This window comes from Sebastes fasciatus, chromosome 21 (genome assembly GCF_043250625.1).
Source record: "Sebastes fasciatus isolate fSebFas1 chromosome 21, fSebFas1.pri, whole genome shotgun sequence".
NCBI classification, from domain to species: Eukaryota; Metazoa; Chordata; class Actinopteri; order Perciformes; family Sebastidae; genus Sebastes; species Sebastes fasciatus.
In genome coordinates, this window is record NC_133815.1 from 8,627,459 (window position 1) to 8,654,882 (window position 27,424).

The 27,424-nt window shown below is 41.5% G+C and overlaps 1 protein-coding gene across 2 annotated transcripts in view; it reads right to left on the bottom strand.

Annotated features, from left to right (window-relative positions):
• The window catches only part of plxdc2b (plexin domain containing 2b), a 113,280-nt gene that overhangs the window by 33,937 nt on the left and 51,919 nt on the right, over positions 1–27,424 (bottom strand). For both annotated transcript variants that reach the window (XM_074622681.1, XM_074622680.1), the window contains exons 3-5: positions 18,937–19,083; positions 14,241–14,310; positions 5,200–5,322 (exon numbers count right to left, since the gene is read on the bottom strand). In XM_074622681.1, coding sequence (XP_074478782.1) covers positions 5,200–5,322; positions 14,241–14,310; positions 18,937–19,083 — 340 coding nt within the window. The remainder of the gene's footprint in view (positions 1–5,199; positions 5,323–14,240; positions 14,311–18,936; positions 19,084–27,424) is intronic.

The following is a 27,424-nucleotide window of genomic DNA, read 5'->3' on the forward strand; positions in this document are numbered from 1 at the left end:
GCTGAGAGCAGTCAGCAACTGAGACAAAGAAAAGCAGAACGGCAACATTATGACGCTAATTTAAAGAGAGTGAGTTCACCCAAATTACAAAAGGATCTTGAAGGTGAACGAACCATTTAAACGTGGATGCACACAGTGTCTCAGACAGGAGTGCAGGACTGATCCAGGTCCAGTGTTTCCTGTTATAACACTGCCCAGCATCTTAAAGACCTCTAGAGGCAGACTGAATAACTGAGCCTATGAATAAATGAATGAATGAATAAATAAGTATGAGAGTAACTTTAAAAGCCAAAGGCCATAACTAAATCACACTTGACCACAAGTCATTAGGTGTTGCCTTAATGTGGGTAAGCACTAAATTAGCAGCAGACTCGGGGGACCTTCAGCTCTACCCTCCAGACATCGGGCCTCACATTACTTTTAACACCGGTTTGATTTATCGTGGACTTTGGAGAACCTATTGATGTGAAAGCCATTCCCTCGTCCGAGCTAGTCATTTGGCCGGGCGCCAGGGCAATAAAGGTTTGTTAACACAACTAATCAATTTTTCCGTCACATAGCCAGAGCTCTTCTCCTCCAAAGTGAAGAGATTTAGCTTAGAGAGGCGCAGGCGTCTGCTCGTACAGGAAATCCCATTGTAAATTAAATGTGGTATGTTTAGAGTGCCTCTGGCATTAGACATGGATGTTGCATGTGTTCAAGGAGGTTACATTAGACTCTCTGGCACTGTTGTGAGTGTTTGGATGGGGAGTATAAAGAGTTGCTGGGCAACGTATTAATGAGGACAGAGTTTAGGTGGATACCAGCGGGACGACCACAGCGCTAAATAGCTGCTACCTTAAGGCACAGCGTCCTTACTCAGTCAGCACAAGTTAAGCCTAATATAAGTCTGCTTAAAATGCATTGAGTTCAGAAGGGGAGGCTGCGTGCTATCTGGGGCTTCCTGGCTAAAAATACAGAGTGGGGTGAGGCGGCGCAGAGGGAGCGCACACTGGCCTTGTTTCTAATTCCACTTACAAGCTTAACATGCTGTATGAACTCAAAACAAACAAATCAAATCTAGCTCTATTACGCAAGCCCACCCTCTGCATGGTGAAGTAACTGAGAGTGGTTTACGCAGCAGTTTTCAGAATTTATTCAACTTCTCACAGTTATTTATTTATTTTAACTTTTATTTTTCAAATGTATGTCTTACTATTGGTTTTTGATGATTCCCAATGTATAAAACACTAATCTCTGATGCTCTATGGGCCTTTTTCACAGCAGAGGGATAAAATCCAGATTATATTTAATACACTTTTGTTTACATGTAGCCACATATATGCGTCTCCTTTGACCAGATCACAAATGTGATTGCGTCCGTGCAGAAGGTGGTGATAACCATAGACTGTATATACGCAAGAAGTGAACGTAGTCACCGTGACATCACCCACTGGTTTGTGGACTACTGTTTTGAAGCCTTCGTCATTTTTGCCGTCACCTTCTTGATTATTTGCAACCAGAAGTGACACGAGAGGGTGGAGCTAAGTACAACTGATGCTGAATTCGAAATTTTTAGGCAACCAAACAATTACGTTTCATAAACTGAAAACACACTGTGAAAGGGTTAAAGTTGTAAGACGAAAACACGGACAACTCTCAGACCAGACAACGCCGTGGTAGCGACCTGTCAATCACAAGGTAGCCACGCCCTAAAGCATCCCCTGCTTTATGGTCTATCTGACTCTAAATGGGACCATAATTTACTAAATGAACATCATGCTGTATTGAAGAAGACTTGAAACTAGCGATTGAGACCATAAACTCATGTTTACAATGTTTACTGAGGAAATAAATCAAGTGAGAAGTAGGCTCATTTTCTCATAGACTTCTATACAATCACACCTCTTTTTGCAACCAGAGGAGTCGCCCCCTGCTGGCTATTAGAAAGAATGCAACTTTAAGGCACTTCAGCATTGGCTTCACTTTTCAGACCCCGGAGTTTCCCTCTGGATTTAATACACTTTTGTTTACATGTAGCCACATATACGGTATGCATCTCCTTTGTCCAGATCACAAATGTGATTGCGTCAGCCTTCATTTAGTTTAGTTTAGCAGTTTAGTAACAACAATTAGCGGTTAGTAAAACCAAGCTTGCAAGCTTACAACTATTCGTAAACTTACACAAATACATGGATTGGTGAAGTTTTATCGTCTTCATGGGCTCTCATCTTCATAGCTCAGCCATACAAAAAAATATCTCATCACCCACACAGTTAATCCTGTGGTTGAACTGATCAAGGATCAGATAAATGCCTCAACAGCTCAGTGAGATCAGGTTTTAATCCATCTTGAATGCTTCTGGGATGCATTTACACTTTTTTTTTTTTTTATAGATCAAACAGCTATCCGATCCGACGATGCATGAAGTGACTGAGTGTAAATTGGGTATTTGATTGCTTTGGGGTTGATGAGCAGCACTTTTGGGCTCAAAACATTGAACTTCTTAACATAATAAAGAAGACATTTTAACGGGATCAGATGACAGGGTTGCGGCTCCTTTAGGAGATAGAAGACTTGAAATTAATCCTTGAGTAGTGGATTAATTAATGCTTGTCTGGTACGGTAAATTGTTACAGCAGACTTCTATAGTTGTGTTAAACTATCCAAGTGTCAAACTTGTCATACGGGCTTTAATAAGAGGTATTTGCTGTCATTATGCGCCCGCTGGCAACGACACTTAAATTCAGAAGTCTGCCAGGTGCTGAAGCACTTCACTCATCTATAATTGTGTGCTATCAAACTTCAGGATAGTTTTACAGCACTTGAAAAACTCATGTCTTAACCACATGTATTCTTTATTTAGCAGATTATAATTAACAAAAAACACTGTCGCTGTGAAGTCTCGCACAATCCTGTTTGTGTGTCCAGAACAAACAAAACGTCTCTGCTGTGAACGCATCATCAAACTGCTCACAGTCTGAAGGAAAGAGGCTCTCACTCTCCCAAAACAGAACGGACCGTACAGTTGTTATGCTGTATCGGCGGGACATTGACTGATGGACAGTGTGTCGACGAGCAGGCGGGCTGAGAATTGATCAGCTGCCAGTTTGGTTAAAGTCTGATGAGCTCCACTGCAGAAGGTCACACGGTTGGTCAGTCACTCTGCTGCAGAGGGAGGGATTAATGACGGACATGATGGATAACAACCATCACAGATGGCAAAAGAAAGGTAGAGAGAGTGAGGAAGGGCATCAATTTAATTTAAAGTGAGTAAGTGGAATTTAAGGGGATGTTACAGAGGTCATGGAGGGTTTCATATAAATCATTAACTGATTAAGATTTCCTATTTTTATAGCGTCAGTAAGAGCTTCAATTCCAAGACAATTTTGTGTGAATTTAGGGGTGGGCAATATTGATACACACATACATACATGATACAACTTTCGGAGGTTGTAGTGGGCTCAACCTTTAAAGCTAGAGTGAAGATACTATCATATGAAAGTAGAAAGCCTAATAAATCCATTGGTACCAATCATGTCATACTAGCGTGTCGCGAAGGAGGCTAAATAACGCTCCAAACTTGTGCTACATTTTTGCGAGGAGAAACTGTCTAGCTCAGGGGTCTCAAACTCGCGGCCCGCGGGCCAATTGCGGCCCGCGGGCCAATTGCGGCCCGCAAGGCGATATTTTGTGGCCCCCACCTTGATATGAAAGTTTAATGTTAGTGCGGCCCGCAAATTTTTTTTTATTTTTTTTTTTATAAAGTTTTTTTTTGGGGGCATTTTTTCATTTTTATTGACAGGACAGTGGATAGAGTCTTGGAAAGGGGGGAGAGAGAGTGGATGCGGAAAGGGCCACAGGCCGGATTCGAACCCGGGCCGCCGCGGTCAGGACCAAGTCTCGTTACATGGGCGCCCGCTCTACCAACTGAGCTAACCAGGCGCCCTCGGCCCACGAGTTTTATGTGAATGGCAGTTTGCCGTGGAAGGTCCCTTTGTTGCGCGAGCCCGAGCTGAACGAACCTACCCATCACAGTGGGGTATCTGGCTCCCGGGGACGGGCAATCGGCCGGGCTTGATGCAAGCAGAGAAACATTTCACAACAACTGTGGCGGCGCCCGTGTAACATCGCATAAGCTTGATTAAAGCTTGATTTATACTTCTGCGTTGAATCGACGCCGTAGCCTGACGTGCACCTCTCCAGAAATGTAACTACACGTCGCGGCGACGCAGACCGCAACAGCTGTGATTGGTCCAGTCTCTCAGCGATGCTGAGCGGCCAGGACCAAGTTCTACTTCTCTCTGCCTCCATCTTTTCAATGTTTGTTCACACAAATCCACTCAGATATATTTTCTCTTTTCGGCGTTGCAGTAATATCAGTAAAAGTTCTGTGGTTCAACAGTTATTAGCTCCAACTCCGCTCAGTTTCTGTTTGTAGTACAAGAAGAAGAAGGAAACTCATAGAGACGCCGCCGCCAACTAGCGGTTTGGTGGTGTAATTGCAGAGCAACACAAACACAGCAGGCACAACTTTATTGCGGAGTGACACCAAGTGGAATGAATATATATCTTGTCACACAGCCCCAATCATGTCTTTTTCAAAGCCTGCAGTGAAGAGAAAGGTTGGTGACGAGCACAGACAATTTCAGGAAAAGTGGGAGACGCAATAGAGGCCATGTTCAGAAGAACCGTTCATGTTCTTCAATGTTCCATTCATGTTCAGGACAGTTCATGTTCAGAAGAACCGTTCATGTTCAGAAGAACCCATTCAAGTTAAAGAACTGTTAATAATGACGTTTGAGAAGATTGTTTTTTTTTAACAAAGCTTTTTTTGTGGAATACCTGATGCGGCCCAGCCTCACCCGGACTCTGCCTCCAGCGGCCCCCAGGTAAATTGAGTTTGAGACCACTGGTCTAGCTCTTTCTTTACATAGCTGGTCCGGCTGCACGTGTTTGTTAGTGCATGTAAGTCCCTGTTTGTGTGTGCCACTGGCTAGTTAATCGCCGCTGCCGCTCTGTACTGCGCTCATATGTTGGTTACAGCTTGTCACAGAAGCATAGCACCCATCCTCTGGTCTTTCTTTCAGTATTTTCTGGAGCTTGTTACCACACAGTCGGCTGTCCTTACCAGAATTAACAGCTGGTTGGAGCCAAAAGAGAGTAAACAACTGCTACACATTAAGGTAGAAATAAAATTAAATGGCAAACTGCTGTTACCGTTATCAAAGTAGATGACAGTAGAGTTTCTGGAGACGCTGGGGTCAAAGTTTGCCATCAGAGGAGCGATGTACTGTGTAGCTGTTAGCATCCGGTGCACCACGTCACCCGTGTAGATGAACCCTGAGGAAGAAACAGAGACGACAACTTTTAGTACACTGAATTCTAATTTATACTGTTAAAATCATCAATATATCACTTATACCTGCTATGTTAAAGTGTTTTTACCCTAAAAACCAACATCAATCTTCTCTCCCTCCATCCCCACCGTCCCTTCCTCTGTTAAATTCAGGATGAATATACGTCTGCCCTCCAGTCCAACGTTAAAAGCTCCTCATCAACCCACAGCCATCACCTCCCTCTCTGTCTCTGGCCTCCTGCTGCAGGCTGCGAATAATTAGCACCATTATCTTTTATCAAAAACAGAAGGGCAAATCTGAGGGGCGTAAAGGCAAGACATGCTGAGTGAGCAGTAAATATATTATCGTGGGCCCATGAGCCGTCTTTTTGCTCTCCTGGTGTACTCCTTAACATCCTCGTGTGTGTGTGTTTTTACTTTACATCATCAATCACGGACGCTAACGAAGAAACCATGACAACAAAAAGGGATTATGTTAACTTTTCCAATTTATGCGTCCCTTCAACGAGACACAATTAGATCTCTCCACAGAGAGCGACGTGCTCAGTCAACACAGACTGGAGCTGCATCATTTAGCAGCCTGTAAACATGGTTATTAATGGAGTCCGGAAAAGGGGGGAAAACGCCCACTATTTATCACGAGGGAACCGTCTTCGCACTCGTGACAACAGAATCAAACAGCCTCTTAATTTCCCTGCTGACAAGAAAGTTTAGCAAAGTCAGCTGCTATTTAAAGATTTATGTATTTTTAGTTTCTCACTCTGACTTTGCCTGAATTGCAAAAACAAACCTGAACATGCACCCTTTAAATCACGTTTTACTCAGAACAAAGGGAACGCATGGCATTTGGGTGAGACGATCACATGCATCCAATATAATTTACCTTTGAAGAGCAGTTTGAGGAATTAATGAGACACTTACAGTGACTGGATCTTGAAAAACATGCTTTTCTTTTTAAATAATTACTCTTGTTGGAAAATTATTCTTGCAACAGGAAAAGGGTGGCATCTATTTTTTCCCTGATATTTCCACCTTTGTCTCGTTGAAAGTTGTGAAACGGCAGGATTTTTTTATGAAGACAGACAGAGTTGTTCAAACATTTAAGACTGGTTGTAATCTTCTAGTGTACCTACATACACATGACTTAGCAACTACTAAAGATATGGTCTTTTCTGGACAGGACAATAGTTATATTCAAATCTGTGAGTTTTGGAAATCTTTTAGTTGGCTTTTACTGGCTGCAGCTTCTTACCCAAATTACCTTCCCATATAACAAAACTGCATTGTAAATTACGTTTCGAGGGAAACATATTTTGTTGCAGATTACGTTTGTTTGTGACGTATCACAAATACGGAAATCCCCGTAAGTAGGTTGGGTTGGTGGATGTGCCAAACAAACACAGGACATTCACCCAAGAGACCGCTGTTCGTGTTTTTACTAAACCTAACCAAGTAGTTTTGTTGTGTTTTTGTTGTATTTTGTTTAAACTTACAACGTTAACCACATGTTTAAATCTGTTTAAAAGTGTGACCATAATCCGAGAGAAAATACTTTTCCCTCGAAACGCAATCGAGAATGCAGTTTAGTTGTATGGGAACGTCATTTTGTAGAAGAGGGGATGTTCTTACCCTACAGACAAGAGAGTGGCATCATGTTTTTCCCAAAATATCAAACTATTCCTTTAAAGGGCCAGTGTGTAACATTTCGAGGGATCTTTCAGCAGGAATAGAATATAATATTCATAACTATGTTTTCATTAGTGTTTAATCACCTGAAACTAAGAATCGTTGTGTTTCCGTTAGCTTAGGGAGCGGGTCCTCTTCACAGAGTCCGCCATGTTGCTCGCCATGTTTCTACAGACGCCCAGAACGGACAAACCAAACACTAGCTCTAGCGAGAGCTTTTTTCATTTTTACGTTACCTGAATGCCACCGTACTTCTCCCACACGCTTGTGAAACTGTGGTAACGTGAGCCGCAGAGTGCAAAAAATCGCTAGCCGCCGTTTGACTTTCGTTGCTCCTACAGTAGTGTTATTATGGTAAGGATGGCCTCTGAGAGAGGTGAACGGCGTTACTACGGTTTTGCACTCGGCGGCTCGCGTTACCACAGTCTTGGAAGCGGAGGAGTGAGCGGAGGGGTACTCAGTAGATGCCACCAAATCCTACACACTGTACCTTTAAGTGTTAGACATGGAAACTATCTAACTCTGAAAAAGTCCTCCACCTCACTTTATGATGGACATTTTTTCAATTATGTTCAGAATATCACAATAAAAATCATCAAACAGCCCAAAGTAAGAAATCATTCTCTTTTGAAGGGATCTCTTTGCTTTGTTGCTTAAGTTCAACAGAAATACAGTATATAAAGAATCTGCCTGAGGCGTATAGGGGGGGAAAACCCAGCTCAGGAAGAAAAGAGGATTTTTGGGAAAAGTCTCATTGAGGCCGGGCCCATAAACCCCCATTTCATGTCACCATATGTCTTCCCATGCAGTAGGCTGGCTATAAAAACACATCCATCACTTTGGAAACTAGGAGCAGAGCATATCATGAGGGGAATCTATCTTCCCCTAAAGACCTCCCTGCTCAGGATTACCTCTATATAGAGCACTGTCAGCACTCACAGTGAGAGGAAGAGCAGGGGAGTGAAGATGTGACTCTATTGTGAAGTCCCGACTGTAGAGAACTCCACCTGGACTGAATGAGCTAAAAGACTCGGTCCTTTAAGGCTTACTAGGAGGAGTTGCCACGGGTTAGGATTTATTCCTACCAAAAATGTGCCAGAACTATTTTTATATGCTTTATATGCTTTTACTTATGGCTTCCTACAGTGGGCTTACACGTTGAGAGCAAAAACAGCTGTCGTTGCAGAGACAGTGAGGGGAAAACAAAACTAATAAATCGAATCTATTATTTAACTTGCCCAGTTAATTATGTACGTTAAGACAATTCTTTTTGTATTACAAATTTTCTGAAATGCTGTGATTCATTAAGCAAATGAGGCATTATATTATTAAGTATGTGTTAATTTGCATACATTTCTAGAAATCTGAACATTGGATAAAAATTCTTGTTTCATTTTGTTGAAGTCAAAGATTTTTAAAATGAGAAAACGGCTTTTAAAGATATGGATTGTAAACGTCCATACACTTTACAAGACTACAGGTGAATAGAGTAAAACCTTTTAACTAATAGATATCACCATGAAACTTCCCCAATTGATTATTTACGTTAAAACAGTTATTTTGTGTATTTCATAACATTTTATGTTTAAATATGCAAAAGCATTATCTAATTCTAACTTTTGGTGAATTTAGGAGAAATTTACAGACGCAAATAGACAAAGTTTAGTAAAATAAACACCTAAAATGTGTATGTTGGATGTTTTCTTTCCACTAGTCTGATAGAAGAAGATACTGTATGTTATGGAAGATAAAATAGCCCAAATTTTCAAAATTGACCAGTGCCTGAAAAAAACATTTTTTTGCCTGAATGTCAATTAGTGTTGAAAATCAAAGTTGTGTATGTAGGGTTACAACTCACAATAATTTTCATTATAAGTTAATGAAAATGACAAGTTGAGGTTTTACTAAGCCGGGCTAACTGTTTTCCCCTGTTTCCAGTCTTTATGCTAAGCTAAGCTAACTGGTGGTAGCTTTATATGGAAGCAAATAAGCCTTTTCCCCAAAAATGTCAAACTGTTGCTTTGAACATGTAAGTAGTCTTTTATTTTTGAGAGCAAACGTATTAATCATCTTTTAGAAACAAATGTTTAAAAGCTGCAGAGGGGTGTACTGGTGCTTTTTGTGCTTGCAGAACATGCAGATAAAAGCACGTTATGTCATGGTAAATGAATGTAAAGAGGATAGAAAACAAAGAGGCAGGGTTGTTGGGTCTACTTGCCTAAATTCAGGTAAACATGAACATAATGCTCCGGGGAAACTGGCTGCGTCTGCACTTTCTTTTATCTGATTGTGGAGCGACGCAAATCAGCCGTCTTACATTCCATCTCATCTCATATTTACCCAACATTCAACTCAGGCACGTTTTTATCTCTTTCTTTGGCTTTGCTTTGTGCTATTTCTCTTTTCACTTTCAACCTCTAAAGCTTAGAAATCCCCTCGACCAAACACACACACACACACACACACACACACACACACACACACACGAAAGGGTTTTATGTCTGCTCTCTATACCAGCAATCTCCTGAAAACACAATACAACTTATTCGACAGTCTGAAGAAAATCAGACAGCCTCTCAATACACTAAAGAGGTGAGAGCCGCGGGGTGCTCAATAGAGAGGCAATTCATCCATTATGGCCGTCACTTACAGCAGAGGGAGATGGGACTGAGGAGGAGGAGGGGAACCTGGGGAACAGCACATATAAAGAAATAATGAAGAGGAGTTTGAGGTTGAGAAAGAGGTTCTAGGAAGAGCAGGGTAATTCTTTCCAAGTTCTGTTTATGTGTGCTGCTATCCAAAAGCGCCGGGCTGTGTATGTCCAAGAAAAACAAGAGCGGGAATTAGCAGACCCACCGGACTAAAGCTTCCCTTTATTGGACATTGTGTTTAGACAAGGCCTTTGTTCCTAGGTACTGAGCTGTGTTTAATTTACAGGATATTTTCTGTTTATCGCAGCTGTTCAGAGCCGGATCACACACACATTTGATTTAGTCTTTTGTCTTTTAAATACCAAACTACAAGGTTTTTAATCTAAATTAAACGTCTGCTTTTCTTGTTTTTTTTTGTTGCTGAGTGATACAAAACCACACTGAGTCAACCTAATACCAATCTATCATGTCATACTGAGGGGAAATCATCTGGCACACATTAGTTTAATGTTTCACAACTGTGATTTCTTTGGAATACGAATTTAGTGATCGTCAGCATGACTGGACAAACAAAAAAGTAATTCGCCCCAAAAAATAAGTTATCATTCTCGTCACAACTCTGTCTCCAAGAAATAGTGTTTATGCCGGGAAACATAATTACTTGGATTATATTCAGTGGTGATGTTTTTTCAAGTAAATGCTTAATTTCTAAGAGACGGTGTTGCTTGCCATAGGTGGAAGTAAGATATTTAACTTCAGTAAATGTTGTAATACCACAGTAGGGCTGTGTATCGGCAAGAATCTGGCAATACGATACATATCATGATACAGGGGTTACGATTCAACATCATAGCACTACTTTGAGAGGCAGCATCTAGCGGTGAGGTTGAGATTGCAATCAACTGAAGTAGGGATGCACCGATACCGATACTAGTATCGGGTATTGGGTCCGATACTGTTCTCATATACTCATACTCGTACTCGCAAAACGGCTCCAATACAATGGCACCGATACCACTTTATGGCAGTGTGACGTTAAACTCCAGTCACCATCTTTCGGGTCCTACCGCACGCGCTCACGCTCCAACTCCCCGACGGTGCAGGCGAGACGGGCCGGTTGTGCGCCCGACCCCGCGGGGCCGGGATCCAACCTCAAGCGGTGCGCGTTAGACTCCTTGGTCCGTGTTTCAAGACGGGTCGGGTGGGTTGCCGACATCGCCGCAGACCCCTGGCGCCTTTTATGATGAGGAAGCACCTTCGTCCCGAGCCTTTCCAAGCCGACCTAGAGCCGGTCGCGGTTCGCTCACATCCTCCAGCTGGCTGTTAACGAAAGTCTTTTGGCACAGAGAAGTACTTGTATCGGTACTCGGTATCGGTGAGTACCCAAATGTAATTACTTGTATTTGTACTCGGTCTGAAAAAAGTGGTATCGGTGCATCCCTAAACTGAAGCCTCTCCCGTGCGCCAAGTGTGGAAGAACTAAGAAGGCCGACCCAAAAATGTGAATGGCCCTCGCTAGAGCCAGTTCTGGTAAAGAGTAGTGTAGGTCATTTGGAGCAGAGCCGGTGCATAGAGTGTGTGTGTGTACATGAGAAGTGGGTGGTGAAGCAAGAGAGAGAGAGCGGCGGTGGCGGTGACGAAACATGGCGGTGCATCGCAGTGGACTCCGCAGAGAGAGGACCCACTCCTATGTAGATATAAAAGGCTCATTCTAAGGTTTGTTTTTCAGGTGATTTTGTGCTCCTTTACTCGCCTCACACATGTTATGTATTTGGTGTGTTACATATAAATGCTTGTGATCACCAATTAGCTGGATGACGACATATAATACCTATGATTGTATACGATGTTATCATGTGCGGTTTGTATTCTGGTTGCACAATGTGACAGCTGGCTCAGTAAACAGCACGCCACAGCTGGATATCCGTCGACACAGCTGGCGGTGGTCAGATCATGTATCATCATCATTACTGGCATTCACAGTCACTACATGCCGTCCACACATCAGTCAGTTCATTACAACACCTGCAGTACGCTGACAGTCACTGCAACTCTCATGACTGTATGAATATTTCTCCTCTTTGTTCTTGGCATCCATTTATTTTTAAAACATTTCTAGTTATATTTTTAATGTGTTCTGCCTTTGTTATTATCATTCATGCATCAAAGGTGTTGTAGTCTTTTGAAGTGACTCTGTAATGTTTGAGAGAGAATATCAGTTTTAAAGTGTTAAAGTAGCAGCGTGCATTGATGTCTGCCATTGATGTCATTTTTAATACTACCACTGGAGTAGGGATGCCACTAATGCTTATTTTCATCATCAATCAACCTGTCGATTATTGTTACGATTAAGTGATTCATCGTTTAGTCTATAAAATGTCAGAAAATGGTGAGAAGATTTTAATTTTAAAGATATAAAACAGATAAAAGCAGCAACTTCTCACATTTTGCAGAAGCAGGAAACAGTATTTTAGGATTTTTTCTTGAAAAAAAAAGACAATTAATTGATTATCAAAACTGTTAATGGTTAATTTTCTGTTGATCAGTTCATTAAATAATCGTTTCAGCCCCAAATGGAGGGTGCCACAGTGGCTTGAACTTGGGTTTAAAATAGATCGTTTCTAATATAAATAAACTTGTTTTATGAATTCTCAGAAATCATTCATCTAGAAATTTGTGCAGTATTGTGTCTTACTTTATCTTGTTTTGAGTAGAGCTGCAATGATTAATTGATTAATTGATTAGTTGCTGTCCACTATTAAATTAATCACCAACTATTCTGATAATCAATTAATCAGTTTGAGTCATTTTGTAAGAAAAAAAAAGAGTCAAATTCTCTGATTCCAGCTTCTTAAATGTGAATATTTTCTGGTTTCTTTACTCCTCTATGACAGTAAACTGAATATCTTTGAGTTGTGGACTAAACAAGACATTTGAGGACGTCATCTTGGGCTTTCCCCATTTTTCTAGACCAAACAACTAATCGATTAATCAAGAAAATAATCAACAGATTAATCGACAATGAAAATGATCGTTTGTTGCAGACTTGGTTTATAAGGTATTTACAATTATTTCTAAAAATTCGCAAGTTGGGTTGCATTTGAAACAGGTTAAAATAACCTTATCACACTGACCAAGATGGAGACTTTTTGCAGTGTAACTCTCAATTTACTGCATTCAATACCCATAAAAATGGACTTAGATTTCATATGTTTGACAAGGCTCCATGCCAACCCCTTCATCGTTAATGTGTTTGAGACTTGGCCGCTGTTCTGTTTAGAAAGTAACCGTAACGCTAAAAATACAAGACTAAGTGCAATTGTAACCCTGCTGCTGTTTCGTCAGTTAATAAATTATCTTTTCCTGCAGAGTTCATATAGAAAAAAGAAATATTTGCCGAAGTAAAAACAGTGAGTTGCTGACAGCAAAGAAAGTGGGGAGAAAAGATGGTCCAGTGGGCAGAGAGAGGACGAGCTGATTGATAGGCCCTGAAATGGAGGGATGAGAGGAGGGGTGTCTCGGAGACAAAGCCCCAGAGGCCTGCGAGAGGCAGATAGCTGCCTCCTCCTCCTCCTCCTCGGTCTCCTCCCTCCATCTCTGTCTGGAGGAATGCAAATTGTTGTTATCACCCCTCTGGTAGCGTCTGAGAACCGTCCACTCCCTCACACCATCATCTAGTTTCTAAAGCCAACTCAGCTTCGCCACTGACGGAGGATTGAAGTGGGGAAAATGAGACGGTGTTGATCATGACGATAAGAGACACGGCGGATTATTTCTTTATTATTCCAAGTGGCAGCTAAACGCAGCGCAACATCTCTGAAATAGTTGGGTAAGAGCAGGGCTTTAGTCTTTGATGTGATAATAGCCGGTTGGGGCTGTTGTGGTTTCGCCGTCAAGACTCAAGTGGAAAATTGCTTTGCACACTCTGGCGAACACGTCTGCTGAGTCACGTGTCAAACACACACACATCTCCTGATACCCCCACCTCCTTATCCATGTCTATCAGGGTGTGCTAGGCCACTTGGCACAGCGACTCCTGTTTCCAGTCCAAACCCATCGGTCTGGGTTCTCTTCCAGTTCAGTCTGGTGTGGAGCTGCTGGTGCTGAGTGTTGGGAGTGGTTTGTTTTTGTATCCCCCAGTGTCTAGCAGACTGTCCCGGAGGTGAGAGCTGTAACTGGTCTTGTATCAGACTGATTTGCTTGGCTGGCAGAGTGTCGGTGGTGGTTTTGTGCTGTGGTTTGTGCCAGACGAGTCTTTTCAACAACCCAGTATCTGAAGAAATAACTAATTGTTTGATTCTTTTCTGTATTCAGGAGTGAGATGTCTTTGTTCAGTAGGCCACGCCATACTCACTCACAGGTACACCGAGTACCAGAAACACATGCAGACACACTCTTCTTCTCCATTTCATAAATGCCACCGTACGCCAGACTCATTTACCACATTCCCTCCTAAACCCAGTAGCAATAAAAACTGTCTGTGTACAGTCTTAATATGCCAAGCACATGCAGTAGATCCAACAACAACACTAATAACTACCATTTAGAGAACAGTGTTCACTTACCACCAGTCGCCACGGTGATTTCACGCAGGAAATGTCCATAAAAAGGGAAATCGAAGGACAGATTAACTCTCTGTGAGGGGAAAAACAGACAGATGACCTCGGTCAGAAAGACAGAAGCAAGAGGAGGATCAGAAACTGCTCTCATCTTAAAAACAACCAGAGGATTTAGATCAGAGGAAACATGTGGAAAGAAAATCTCTTACTGTGGAGCAATCATTGAGTAGAAATAAAAAATTGAGATTTAAAGATGAATGTACATGTGGTAAAAATATATATATACATATGACCTTTATAACATAATAGTACAAGAAGAAAGAAAAATGTCTTTGTGGAAATGTTGATTTATGAGGAGTCAAGTAATAATAGTATTCCTAATGGCATTTATGGGTAAATGTATATTTGCATATATCTATGAATCTCTATTATATGGAAGCCCATTCGTGCTAGGAAAAGTTACAAATTACAAAAATAAAAATACTCACAGAAAAGTTATGTGTTGGTAAAGTGAATTTCTGGCTTTTAAAGTAATTACTAATCAATTAGTTTTAGCCAGGCTAGCGGTCTGGTATTGGGGATACTAATGTTGTAATGACTTCTGTCTCTTTTTTCATTCTTAATACAACCATGTCTGTTTTATTCATTTCTAACACTACAAATTAGCGGTGGGGGAAAAATCAATTCAGCATAGTATCGCGATATTTTGCGTGGCAGTATTGTATCGATACACAGACGTCAAGTATCGGTCTCTTATTATATAAACTATTAACCGCTTAACAATCCGACAGACGCTATTCTGTCTTTCAGAGGTTGAAGTGGGCTCATTGTACGATTGGTACCAACCATGTCATGTTAGCTTGTTGGGAAGAACGCTAAATAAAACTCCAAAGTTATACTAATATCTAGCAAGGAGAAACTGATGAAATGGCATATTTCATTTCCTTTGACCTCTGACCTCAAGATATGTGAATGAAAAATCTGAGATGAACAGAGTGAAAACTGTATCTTATTAGATAAAACAGATGTTGACAAACACATACATCACAATATATCTTTTCGCAATACTCAGCATATCGCAAAATGTTTAAAATTACAATAAGATCGTATCGTGACTTAAGTATCGTGATATCGTATCGTGCAAATACCGTATTGTTCCAACCCCTACTACGAATGCCTTCCAGTAGAGACTGTCTAAAGACTGTAAAATGCGTGCAGTTATTATTCCCATATTTAAACAATATTGTGTCTCCCCTCTCAATGACGGACGGCTTTTCATCAGTGAGGTGGTTCGGAAAAACACATTTGATTTCCGACATGGTAGGACAAACTGATTCTGTTTGAGTATAATCTGACCCTTAGTCTAAAAATTGTGACACAGTATTAAATTATTAGATATGTTAAAATTGTGACTCTTTCTTTCATATATCATACATTCATTCTCATAATCTTAGACTTAGTCTCTCCTAATTTTTACTTACTTGACTTTTTGACTTTTTTTCTTTTCCTGCCAGAAATGGGCTTCCATATTATTCACAAATCTCTTGATGGGAATTAACACTTAATAAAAAGGGATTCAAGAAAACTACATTATCATAAAATTATTCTTGGACCAAATGAACAACAAACTTCTCAAGCATATTACCACAAATGATGGTTTATGCATTCATTATTTACTCCGTGATCTGAATACGTTACAGTCACATCAGACCACTGCCAGAAAACGTTACGGAGATAGACCGTCCACAGTCAACATGCAGCTATGACCCTAGATTATACCGGGCGAGTAATCCTGTGGCAAACCGAGCTGAATCTCACCAGACTATATGGCCAATCCAGAGCTTAACTTTCCTACAATCCTGTGATGAAGTTGACCTCTGCGGCTGTGTTTTCTTTTACGACCGTATTGGCCAATTCCTTTTCGGTGTCGGGGGGCCAAAGCGTTGGCGGTCAGCAGCGCCAGGAGGGAACATGGAAGCTCTCTCCAATCCCGTTCCAGCTCAGAGTTTTATGCAGTTTCTCAGGACTTTAACTGCCATCATTATAAACTCTATTTGTTTAAAATGTTAGTCTGCTGACACGGTGGCTGCATTTCAGCACAGATGGTTTTCACTTCTTCTTGCACTGCAATCTCACGATGAAATCATGCAGGCAAGTTCTTGACTCTGCATTGCTTGGCTGGACATTGCATTCACTTATTAATTAATTTTTTAAAGCCAAAGTCAGAGAAACCTCCCACATCCCTCTTATACTGCATGGAAGAAAGGCCTCGCCTCTTAGTCCGGGCTACAAAGAATAGCTTGCATCAGATTGTTTGGTTCAATCCATCATTACATGACTGAAGGTACAGCAGCAGAATGCACAATGTGAGACTCTATTCTATCTCCTCGCCAGCTATTGTTCACCCCGGGTGCTTTCCTCGGTGACTGCCCGGCTGCCACGCTGCTCTGTCTCTCCAGTCAGTAACGGCTGCCTTGTGTGACCTCATCAGTATGCACCTCACATGGGTCACCTGCTTGTGCAGAGCTGGAGGGAGGGAAGCTTTTAAACTTCACTGCAGAGGACATTTTTAACGGCAAAAATGCTTAAAGGAATAACTTTTTATATCATATCTTCATGTTTTTAATGGTAGAGGAAACGAACAAACCGTATTACAGTAAACATCTGTAAAGTCATGTCTTTGTGGTGACATATGCTGTAATTACTGTAATATTTTAGTCATAGAAATAGAATAGGAGAACAACGGACATTACCATTGAAATCAACGTAGCAGAATTGTCAGAGTGGCGGCCTTTTTTATGTGTACCGTTGCTATTGCAACCGACTTGCAGTTGACTCACTCATGCCAGCGTGACATGTAAAACAACAGCGTCGGCGTCTAGTGTGTGTACGTGTAGTCACGCCATGCCGGCTGTCCCTTTTAGAAGTAAGTACAGTGAGAATTTTTTTTATAAATTGGCCTTAATAGACTTCAATTTGGCTCTGTGACTACCTCCGCTGCCGAAAGAGCAGCAACGCAACACACTTTACGGCCCTACTGACGTGTGTTGTCACCATAACAACTAAAACAATTGTCATTTTCTTTTGTACTAGTCAAATTACCACTTCAAACAGTTCAATGTCCGGTTCACTCCTATTCTAGTTCTATGATTTTAGCATTTAGCAAGTTTGTCCCATAGTCTACGGACAAATATACACATCTACCACATACAGTAGCCTACGTACACATATGGAGTATCTCTTCTCTGTGTTGTTGGCATTGATTTTACCTTTCTGTTGATCTCTGAGCCCACATCACTGGCTAAACTAACTGGCTAGTTGGCACCAGTAGCTGATATGTTTGGCGTCATGGTGTTTTTGTGTGTGTTTGCAAGAGAATTACATCTCCAAATGCAGATTGGTGTTGAAAGAAACGGTTGAAACAATCAAAGCGTGACTCTGAGGACACACATGGGGGCTGTTGCTGCGTCACTTAGCATCTTAGCTGCAGATAAGAACAAGTTTAACTGGAACTTGCAGTGGTTTAAAACAGTTAAACGTTGAACCTGATTTCTGTGTTGAAGAGTTCAGCTGAACGGCAACATAACAGCAACTAAACTACGTGTGTGATGAAGTTACCTTATGAGCAGAAAGGCTTTTTAACAGCGCTGTATATTCACTCGGGAATGTCTTCATAAATTTCATTCTTGCGAAGGATCATAACTTTTAAAATTCATAAAACGATCAGAGCTGCAGAAATCTGCTAATATACTGAATTCCTTGACCTTAAACCTCTGCTAATAAACAATAAATGTCTGCAGCAGGTTTCAGGGCTCAACAACAAGTATTGCCTGCTTGCCTGGGACAAGTAAAACGCCACGTCGGGGTAGTAAATCTAGCAACTCACTTGCTCAAACGATCAAGTGGTAAAGTTTTCTGGAGCTGATGATGGAAGTAGCTAAGGAGTGAGCCATCTCGCTTCCTTCTCATCTCTGTTGAGAGTTGCACATGCGCAGTATAGATCGTGCACAATCAGAAAATGGCGGGTAAAGACAAAGTTTATGAGCTGAAGCGCAAGCGAGCATTTCCATTACCGTGGAAACAGTTTAGTTAGGTTGCGTTGGAGCATGTGGGCAAAACTCCAGATTAATTTACTTAAAGATTAAACATGAAAATTTACTTTAGTCTTTGCTGTTATTTGATCACTGCTAATGAGTAAAACAATTTGTATCGGGGCAAGTAATCCAGGAGACCGCTGTTTGTGTCCTGTGCTTCACGTTACAATCAGCTGTTAGTTTGTGTCCCGTGTTCACAACATTCAGTGTCATTTTCACTGTACAAATTTAGTAGTTTTAAGCCCAACCATGTAGTTCTTTCCTAAACCTAACGGGGCGTGACGCCAAGGGGCGTGACGCCAAGGGGCGTGACAAAGTGATGGTATGTGACGAGTTGGGATGAGAACATGTTGAAATAATCCATCAGCTAATTGATAATTAAAATAATCGTTAGTTGCAGCCTTTGTTGACAACATCATCACATCTTAAACTGCAGCTGAGCTAATGACATTAAGCAACAGCGCCCCAGGTTTGGGTATATTTAAATAAATGTTACTTAAAGATAAACGTTCAAGGTTGGCACAAAAAAAGCAGCACCTCACACTTCTCAAAACACCAAATCCAAACCAAGTTACCATAAATCTCCTCTCAGCCGTCGGTCGACTTACCGCTGCTTGTCTGTGCGTGTTGGACAGAATCCCGTGGATCTTCACTTTGTCCTTGTCCATCTGGTCGATATCTACCCACAAGTCCTTGCTCATCGCGTCTGGCCGGTTGTACGTTTTTGATGTGTAGTAGTTGTGATCTGTATCCTCCTGTAAGAAAACAAAATGCACCCTGTGAGTTTACAATATTAAACCTTGGAGATGCATAATACAACAGAAGATATTTAGAGGAATGTAATACAGCTTGAAGGAGAGAAGGGGTTATTGCTGTGTTGCTCTGTGAATTAAGCCGATGGAGACTTATTATATACAGCGAACGGAATATATAAACACATATTTATATCCTGTGAGCCCAAATCAAATCAAAGCAATCTAATAGCTGTAATGCAATATAAAAAAATCAATGAGTATTTTACCTGCTAAATTACATTATGTGACAATCATTTCCACTATGTGTGCATTCAGTTTGTCCTTTCATTCAACTCTGTGGTTTTCATTAGGCCTCAATGAGCACACAAAAGAGGTTTTAATGTCCACTAATCAAATTAAAGAAAACAGGAAGCCGATCAAGTCCTTCCTCTCTTAAAACCAGACTGCACAGTCAGGTTTGCCTTTTATAACAGAAACATTCGTGGACTTTTATAAGCCATGTGGGAGCGGCCCGTCTGTTTTTATTGTTTCCTGTACAGAATTAGGAAGAAGGCTCGTGTCGTGGGTTTCCTATTGCTTGTCTCTTTCCCTGTGGGTCTAATGAGATACCTTACAGCTGTGCCTTTTATCTAAAACACTGTTAAAGTTAATGTTTTGCTGGATGGGGAGTCAGGGAAGTGTACACTTCGTCTGGCTGTGATCTCACTAATAGGAACTCACACGCAGCTCCGTGCATACTTTGATGTATGGGTGGTATTATTCTGAGCTACCGCGCTTCGCTTGTCAAAAAGGCCACGAGACAAACATTAATTAAAGCACAAATCTTCCCTGTTCAGTTCGTTTTGCTTCAAGGATTCACAATTTCCCTCGGAGAGTTATAAACTAATACCGCTACACAATACTCAGTCTGGGATATAAGACAGAGAGATAATGTTTCAGGCTTAGCGGAGCCTCTGCGGGATTGATAAATATCAAAATTCCGAGTGGAGTTCAGCCATGAATGTAGGTGGTATTACTTTTGATCAATTTGTAGATTCAAACAAACACTGCCAGAAGCCTTTCATAGCAGCTTAAAGTGCAGACAAATCGTGTCAGGGAAAAAGGCCCCTCCAGGCAGCCTTAGTCAGCACATTACTTTCAGAATAGAAAACAAGGGCACTTGTAAAAAGACTACACACAAATGCACAGCTGTAAAGTTTCCTCCTAATCAGCACAAGATGTTTTTTAGGTCTCGTGGAGAAAGATCGAGTGAGATGGAGGCTCCTCGGAGGTGAGAGGGGCCGGCGAAGGGGAAGGTGGGCAGGGTGGCCATCGTCCAGCTGCGTGTAGGTGGACACGAAGCTGTGAGCAAACACAGGATGCTCCGACCAGATGAACAGTCTCACGCACACGAAAATACACAATTATGTAGAGAGGTTTAGTGGGAGGTTGTGGGAGGAAGGTACGGTCTGTTTCTTTAAATCATGCACTGCAAACTTGTGCCAGCAAGTGAAGTGTGGTACTTGATATTGATGTGTGAAAAATACAAACATGGTGAGATATGTGCTACTTCACTTTATTAGCACTGTCGACAAGGACAGGTGGTGGAGAACAGAAACCATCTCCACCCAAGTAGATTTACAATCAGCATTCAAATTCAACTCAGATTTGTTCAGCTATTCATAAACAGTAGGTTTTGGTGACAGTTATTTTCCGCCAGCTGACCACAGAGGGCAACTCCAGGGTCTGAGATGTGAAGCCCATATGTGGAAGTGCCTTAAACTTGCATTATTTCTAAAGGCCAGCAGGAGGCGACTCCTCTGGTTGCTAAAAGAAGTCTGATTGTATAGAAGTCTATGAGAAAATGACCCTACTTCTTACTTGATTTATTACCTCAGTAAACATTGTAAACATGAGTTTATGGTCTCAGTCGCTAGTTTCAAGTCTTCTTCAATACAGCATGGTGTTCATTTAGTAAATGAGTTGCTACCACGGCGTTGTCCGGTCTGGGAGTTGTCTGTGTTTTCGTCTTACAACTTTAACCCTTTCACAGTGTGTTTTCAGTTCATGAAAGTTAATTATAACATTTTGGTTGCTTGAAAATGTCGTATTCAGCGTTCGGTTGTACTGAGCTCCACCCTCTCGTGTCATGTCATGGTGAATACGTATATACAGTCATAAACAACCCCCTCCCGACAAGAAATCAGCTCACATGAACACAATCTCAGGCTGGACGAATTAAGAGAAACCAAATGGCGATTCAGTCCGATTATCAGAACCACACACACAAAAAAGTTGGTATTTGTATTATACAGTATCATTCATCTATAATTTGAATAATCAAAACTTTATCTTGAAGCTATTCGTTTTAGGTTGAGTCACAGGTGACCTCAAATACATTTCAGTAAGAATAAACCTTGATAATCTTGATGGCACTGGTGAGTGCCTTTTAATATGCTGACTCACATTGTCAAACATCACAAAATAACAGCTGGTGTTGCATTTAAAAAGAAAAAATCCATAGTTGTTGTTGGACGCTCTAAACTTTTCAATCACAGGAAAAAAGTCGTAGTCAAAAAGAGTCATTAAATTACTGCTGACATTTTAAAAACATAAAATGTTCTGTGCACAAATCACCCACAGGATGACAGAGCAGAATATTTTTAACACATTTATTAGAAGCTATGAAATGTCAGTGATATATATTCCTGTTTTTGCACAGTACTGAGCTGAACATCTGCATTTTTACAGCTTCTTTTGGTTGGGATGAATGTGCATGTTGCCGGGACAAGTGGTGGCTTTAGGTAAAATATTTGTCAATGGGGCATCCTAATGAACTAGTGATCTTGTGGTCATCACTCTTCTCTCTCATTTCCTGTCACTTCTGTAGTGTTAGCCAACTACACTGTCCTGTTAATGTATTCCACTAAAGCAAGCGTGTATTATGTAGAGAGACCTATAATGTATTTTAATACATATATTCGAAAACTATATTTTATAAAATTTTAAAGGGGACATATCATGCTCATTTCTAGGTTCATACTTGTATTTTGGGTTTCTACTAAAACATGTTTACATGCTTTAATGTTAAAAAACACGTTATTTTTTTCATATTTTCCGTCTGAATATACCTGTATTCACCCTCTGTCGGAATTGATCAATTTTAGCGCCTGTCTCTTTAAGACCCCCTCCCTAAAAAGCCCAGTCTGCTCTGATTGGCTTGTGAGGAAATATATGGTGCACCTTTGCAAAGGGAGATCTCAAGCTGTGGACGATATACTCTAATGAGCCTGCATGTGACATAGGAGGGGGGAGCCAAATCTGAATGGCTTGTTGAATCACATGTTTTCTGATCCAGGCATCCCACAAAAAACTGACTGGGTCGTCCTATTTCAATTTGTTGGTTGGTAGGTACTCCAGATACCCAAATGTATGAGCACAAGCATCGGAAAACAGAGTTTTTCATCATATGTCCCCTTTAAATATATTTGAAACAGAAAAACAATACAATTGCTAGTTTGAGTAAATATTTTGGGTTCATTTGAAATCCATTTACAACACATCTGCAATCAAAAAAAGGAACATCAGCCCTCCTTAAAATAACTGTATTGTACACAAATTTCCAATGCATTGCTAATGCAAACCCATTTGTATACATATTTAATAATAAAAACATGAGCAAGCCCATTTGTACACATCTTGCATGTATTTTTGGATACATACTGTATCGTAAGGGTATACTGGGGATACACACGTACACAACTCTAGTGGGCTAAGTTCCAATTGACCCTCGGAGACACGACAACACGACAGTGTGGAGATGAGACTGAGCTGCACTGAAAAGCTCGAAGGAGGCTAATGGAAGATAGATGGCCTCCTGATGGAGGAGTGAGAGTGAGAGGAGGACTGCGACCTCGGCTTCAGGGTAAACTGAAACTAGATGGAGATGGAGAAAACAAAAAATGATGCCTATAATGGACCATTTTCTGTCTCTGGAGCACAAAAACAAACTGTTAAAGAAGATTCATTCACAAAGAGTCACTCCCATCTCTGTCTGAGGCATTTACTCAAGCTGCCCACCACATCAATATTGCATTAAACTGAGACCTGAATATCTTGTTTTCACTTGTGAATGGCTCCATAAGACACGGGAGACCCTGACGCCTCTATGAGATTATTCTGGGTGTTTTACTTAAAGAATAGAAGATGTTTGAGATGTTTCTTAAAACTCAAATGTCACGCACAAGCACACTTGAGCTTTGAATAAATGTTCCAATATGTTGGGATTGAGCTGTTTGTCAACCAGCCTTCTTTTTATAAGATAGTACCATCCTGCACACACACACACACACATATAGCAGAGTACACAGTTACATCAGACTGCAGCGGCCTGCTTGAAAAAACATTAAAAGGATGCCATCGCTCATGTGTGCAGCTCTTCATCAGCTGATAATGCCTGTGATCCATTATTCATCGTTCCGCTCCGTCTCCTGCCAGTTGTAGCAGCTCGATGGTATTTGCGGTGTGTGTGTGTGACAGCCCAGGGTTGGTGTGTGTTTGTGTTGAAACTCAACTATTTGAAACTATATACTGGTCTGTGCAGCCAACTTCTGATTCTTTTTAAGGAATTTTCACTCGCTCGTTTTTGCAACTTTGGGGTTACCTTCTAGACACAACCTTTAAATAGTAGCATGTAGAAGTCTCCACAAGTCTAAAACCAGTGGGCTACCTCCAGGTCACCTAAAAGTGTCTTATTCAGCATTCGGTTGCACGTAGCTCCACCCTTTTGTGTCATTTCTGATTGCAAAGAACCTAGATGGCGACGGACAAAATGCTGAACTCGAGGCTTCAAAACGGCAGTCCATGAGAAACCAATGAGTGACGTCACGGTGACAACGTCCACTTCTTATATACAGTCTATGGTCTAAACAGACCAGTGGAAAATCCAACGTGCATAAATTAATTTTCACTCTGGTATTTGACATATTGACACACAGACCATGGCAATAACGCCAGACTCTACCCCAGCCTGAGTGGGTCAGGTTCCTCAGAACCCAGAGGACCTGTAAAGACCTCTACTAGGGATGTTAATCATTAACTAGGGATGCACCGATACCACTTTTTTCAGGCCGAGTACAAGTACAAGTACTGACATACTTGTACGCCGATACCGATACGAGTACTACTCTGTGCCAAAAGACCCTCGTTAGCAGCCAGCTGGAGGGTGTGAGCGACACACGGCAGGCTGGGGAGGCCCGCATACGAGGCGGTGCGCCACGACCGGCTCTAGGTTGGCTTGGAAAGGCTCGGGGCGAAGGTGCTTCCCGGGGGCCGTGGCCAAAGTGTCACCAGGGCGAACTGTCCTTAGTGCGCCCCAACCGCATCGTTTCCCGGCCCCGCTGGGTCAGGTGCACTACCGGCACGTCTTGCTCGCACCGCCGGGGAGGTGGAGCGTGAGCGCGTGCGACAGGACCCGAAAGATGGTGACGAGAGGTTAACGTCACACTACCGTATGGTATCGGTGCTGTTGTATCGGAGCCGTTTTGCGAGTACATGAGCACAGCATCCCTATAATTAACCGTTTAAAGTACAACATTTGAAGTACAACCACATTTTACCATTACCGATGGCATTTAAAATGCTCCCGAAATTATGTGTCGGTGTGGGATTGTTTAAAAAACAATGAAGAAATGGAGAAAATAAAGTAGACAAGGAGTCTGAGGTGAACCCAAGCACCTAATATATAATTTAAGTGTTCTTCTTCATTGGTTGTTAATCTCATGAATTGGCTTTGCGAGCTGTCTGATGGGTTCAAACATAATGTGGTTGCATTTTAAAGTGATGTTCAAAGACGTAGAGGTACACAACGTATCCACAAACTCTCTACCTGAAAAAACGACTGCAAACCCGCTTAAAAGTGGACAACCCCAACACCAGAAGATGATGCTCAGTCTGACTGAAGCAGACTGGACACATACTGAAATTTAAACAACTGCAGGTTCATCTGTGGAGCAGCTCCAAGCTGTAGCAGCTGTCTGAGATGATATAGCATTACAGAGTTTAAACTCTGCGCAACATAAAGACAAGTAAACAATCTCTTTCCAAACACGTTATCCTCTGGGAACCTTTAAACAAACTTGACAAACTGAGACACAAAACAAACAAAGGAAAAATAAACATCATTTGCATTCACTGCAGGTTCGGAGTGTGGAGCGTGGTAAGGGTAAAAGCAGACCTGGGAATCAAGTGAAGTAATGAAAATTAGCAAGGCGAGCTGCCTGCTGCGTGAAGTCTCTCCCTTAAGATATACACAAATAAACAGTGAATGTAGTGAAGCATGTAACCCCCAAAGAGCCTCCTGAGCTGTGGAGTCCCAGGCATCCAATAACAACCATAAACCACACCCTTATTACTACACTTCAAAGCAAGCTATACAAACATCACCCCCCGAACACCAATACTTTTATTGGCAAGCCGACACGTCTGACATTGGTTAAACTCTCAGGACAGGATGTACTTTACTGTAGATATGAACAGCCTGGCGAGAAAATGAGACCACCAAACGTGCACCATATTTCAGAGGGAACACGAGGAGTTATGTGTCTCTCTTGTGGTGTTGCAATGTGATACAGGATATGATAGTCTGTACAATTTATCACCCAAGTGGCGGCCGTATGTGTATTTGTGTGGTTTGTTTATGCTCCTCATAAAGATAAGGCTTAAAATGGTGCCACCTGACAGCTGTTACCTCTAAAGTAGTTCCTCAAAGAGGTCAGGACCCATGGAGGCTCGCTTGGTATGCAGACAGGGTTTCTTTTTACAGGTGACTTCTTAGACTGAGCGGGCTGCACCTCCGCTGTGCCGTTCTCATTGAAATGAATGAGGAGATTGTGTTTTTTTAAGCAGTAATTAGAACTTAGCAGCGATGATTCATTTATTAATTAATTTAAACCGACTTCATTTTCTTCCGAGACAGCTAAAGTGGTCTTATTTCCATCAACTTCAGAATATACATTGTTTTACAATACATGTATTCAATATTTCAATATTGGTACCAATTATCTATGCTATCAATCTCAACCTCCATAGTTTCAAACTGAGGTCTAGAAAGTCTCCTACGAGCCTTCTTTAAGTATTGCTTTTGTAAAGTGTGAAGAAACGTGGGCAAAATTGGAGCTGACCAAACACTTACACCCGTTCTCATTCCCAGCTCATCAAATATACCAACGTTTGGTCAGTGGCCCTCGGCGTCCGATACTGACGTACCGAGGCACCCTTTAGCATATTAGACGCACAGAACAACTGACATAGTATAAAGAGTGATAAAGTCTGCGTAAGGAGGGTGGGAGGGGAGGGGAGGTTGGATGGGTCAAATAAACATAGGATTGTCACGCAGGAAGCCGCAGTTCATGTATCGTGTAAAAAACAAGTCACCGTTGACGTAATTCACCTTAATTTTGTTACGTAAAATATGTACTTAACGCCAGTTACATAATAAATACTTATTTTAACCCAAACCAAGATCATTTCCTAAGCCTTACCAAGTACTTTTGTTGCGTACATAGACTGTATATAAAGATGGACGACATGACAGCAAGACGACTGGTCCTGTCTCATGGATATTTGGGCTTCACTTCACAGTGGGAGGAAGTGGAGATGTGTCGACAATCTTTATATATTGTCTATGGTTGCGTAAGTAAAACCTAAAAATGAAGTAAGTTTATTTTGAAAAGACACTATGCATGTAACGAGCGGAGACTGACACGCCGTCCCTATCACGTCCAAAACTGACGCTAGAGCGTCATAGTTTGAAGCGTAGGGCCACTGACCAAGCTGCGGTATGTAACGAGTTGGGACGGAGAATGTGTTGAACAACTAGCTCATCCAGAGTAATGTACGTTTGATATTAAATCATTTGATATACAGTACATCACCAATTGCATTTAAGCTCCCTTAATGCGTATGTAAACAAAACAATTTACATGACAGCCTAACAGCTGGGGTTATGAAATATTGGGGAAAAAACTGCAACAACAACAACAACAACAACAACAACAACAACAACAACAACAACAACAACAACACAACCGTTAACAGCCACAGACTGTTACTGACAACATGTCTGAACTAGCACCTTTCCTGAATAAAAGGTTTGGCTTGAATTCAGTGATACCGACTTGTTCCCACGGTTTGTTCCAACGTCGCCTTATTCTACCTTACAGTGACCTGAAGCTGAGAGGCTGTTTAATCTGATAGCTAACACAGTGCGTCACAGTCATTCAGGGCGTCAGACAGTCTGCTGTTATAAACCTGCATGTCGAGGTGAGATGAATCTATTGTTGGATACTCCTGTTATGGCACC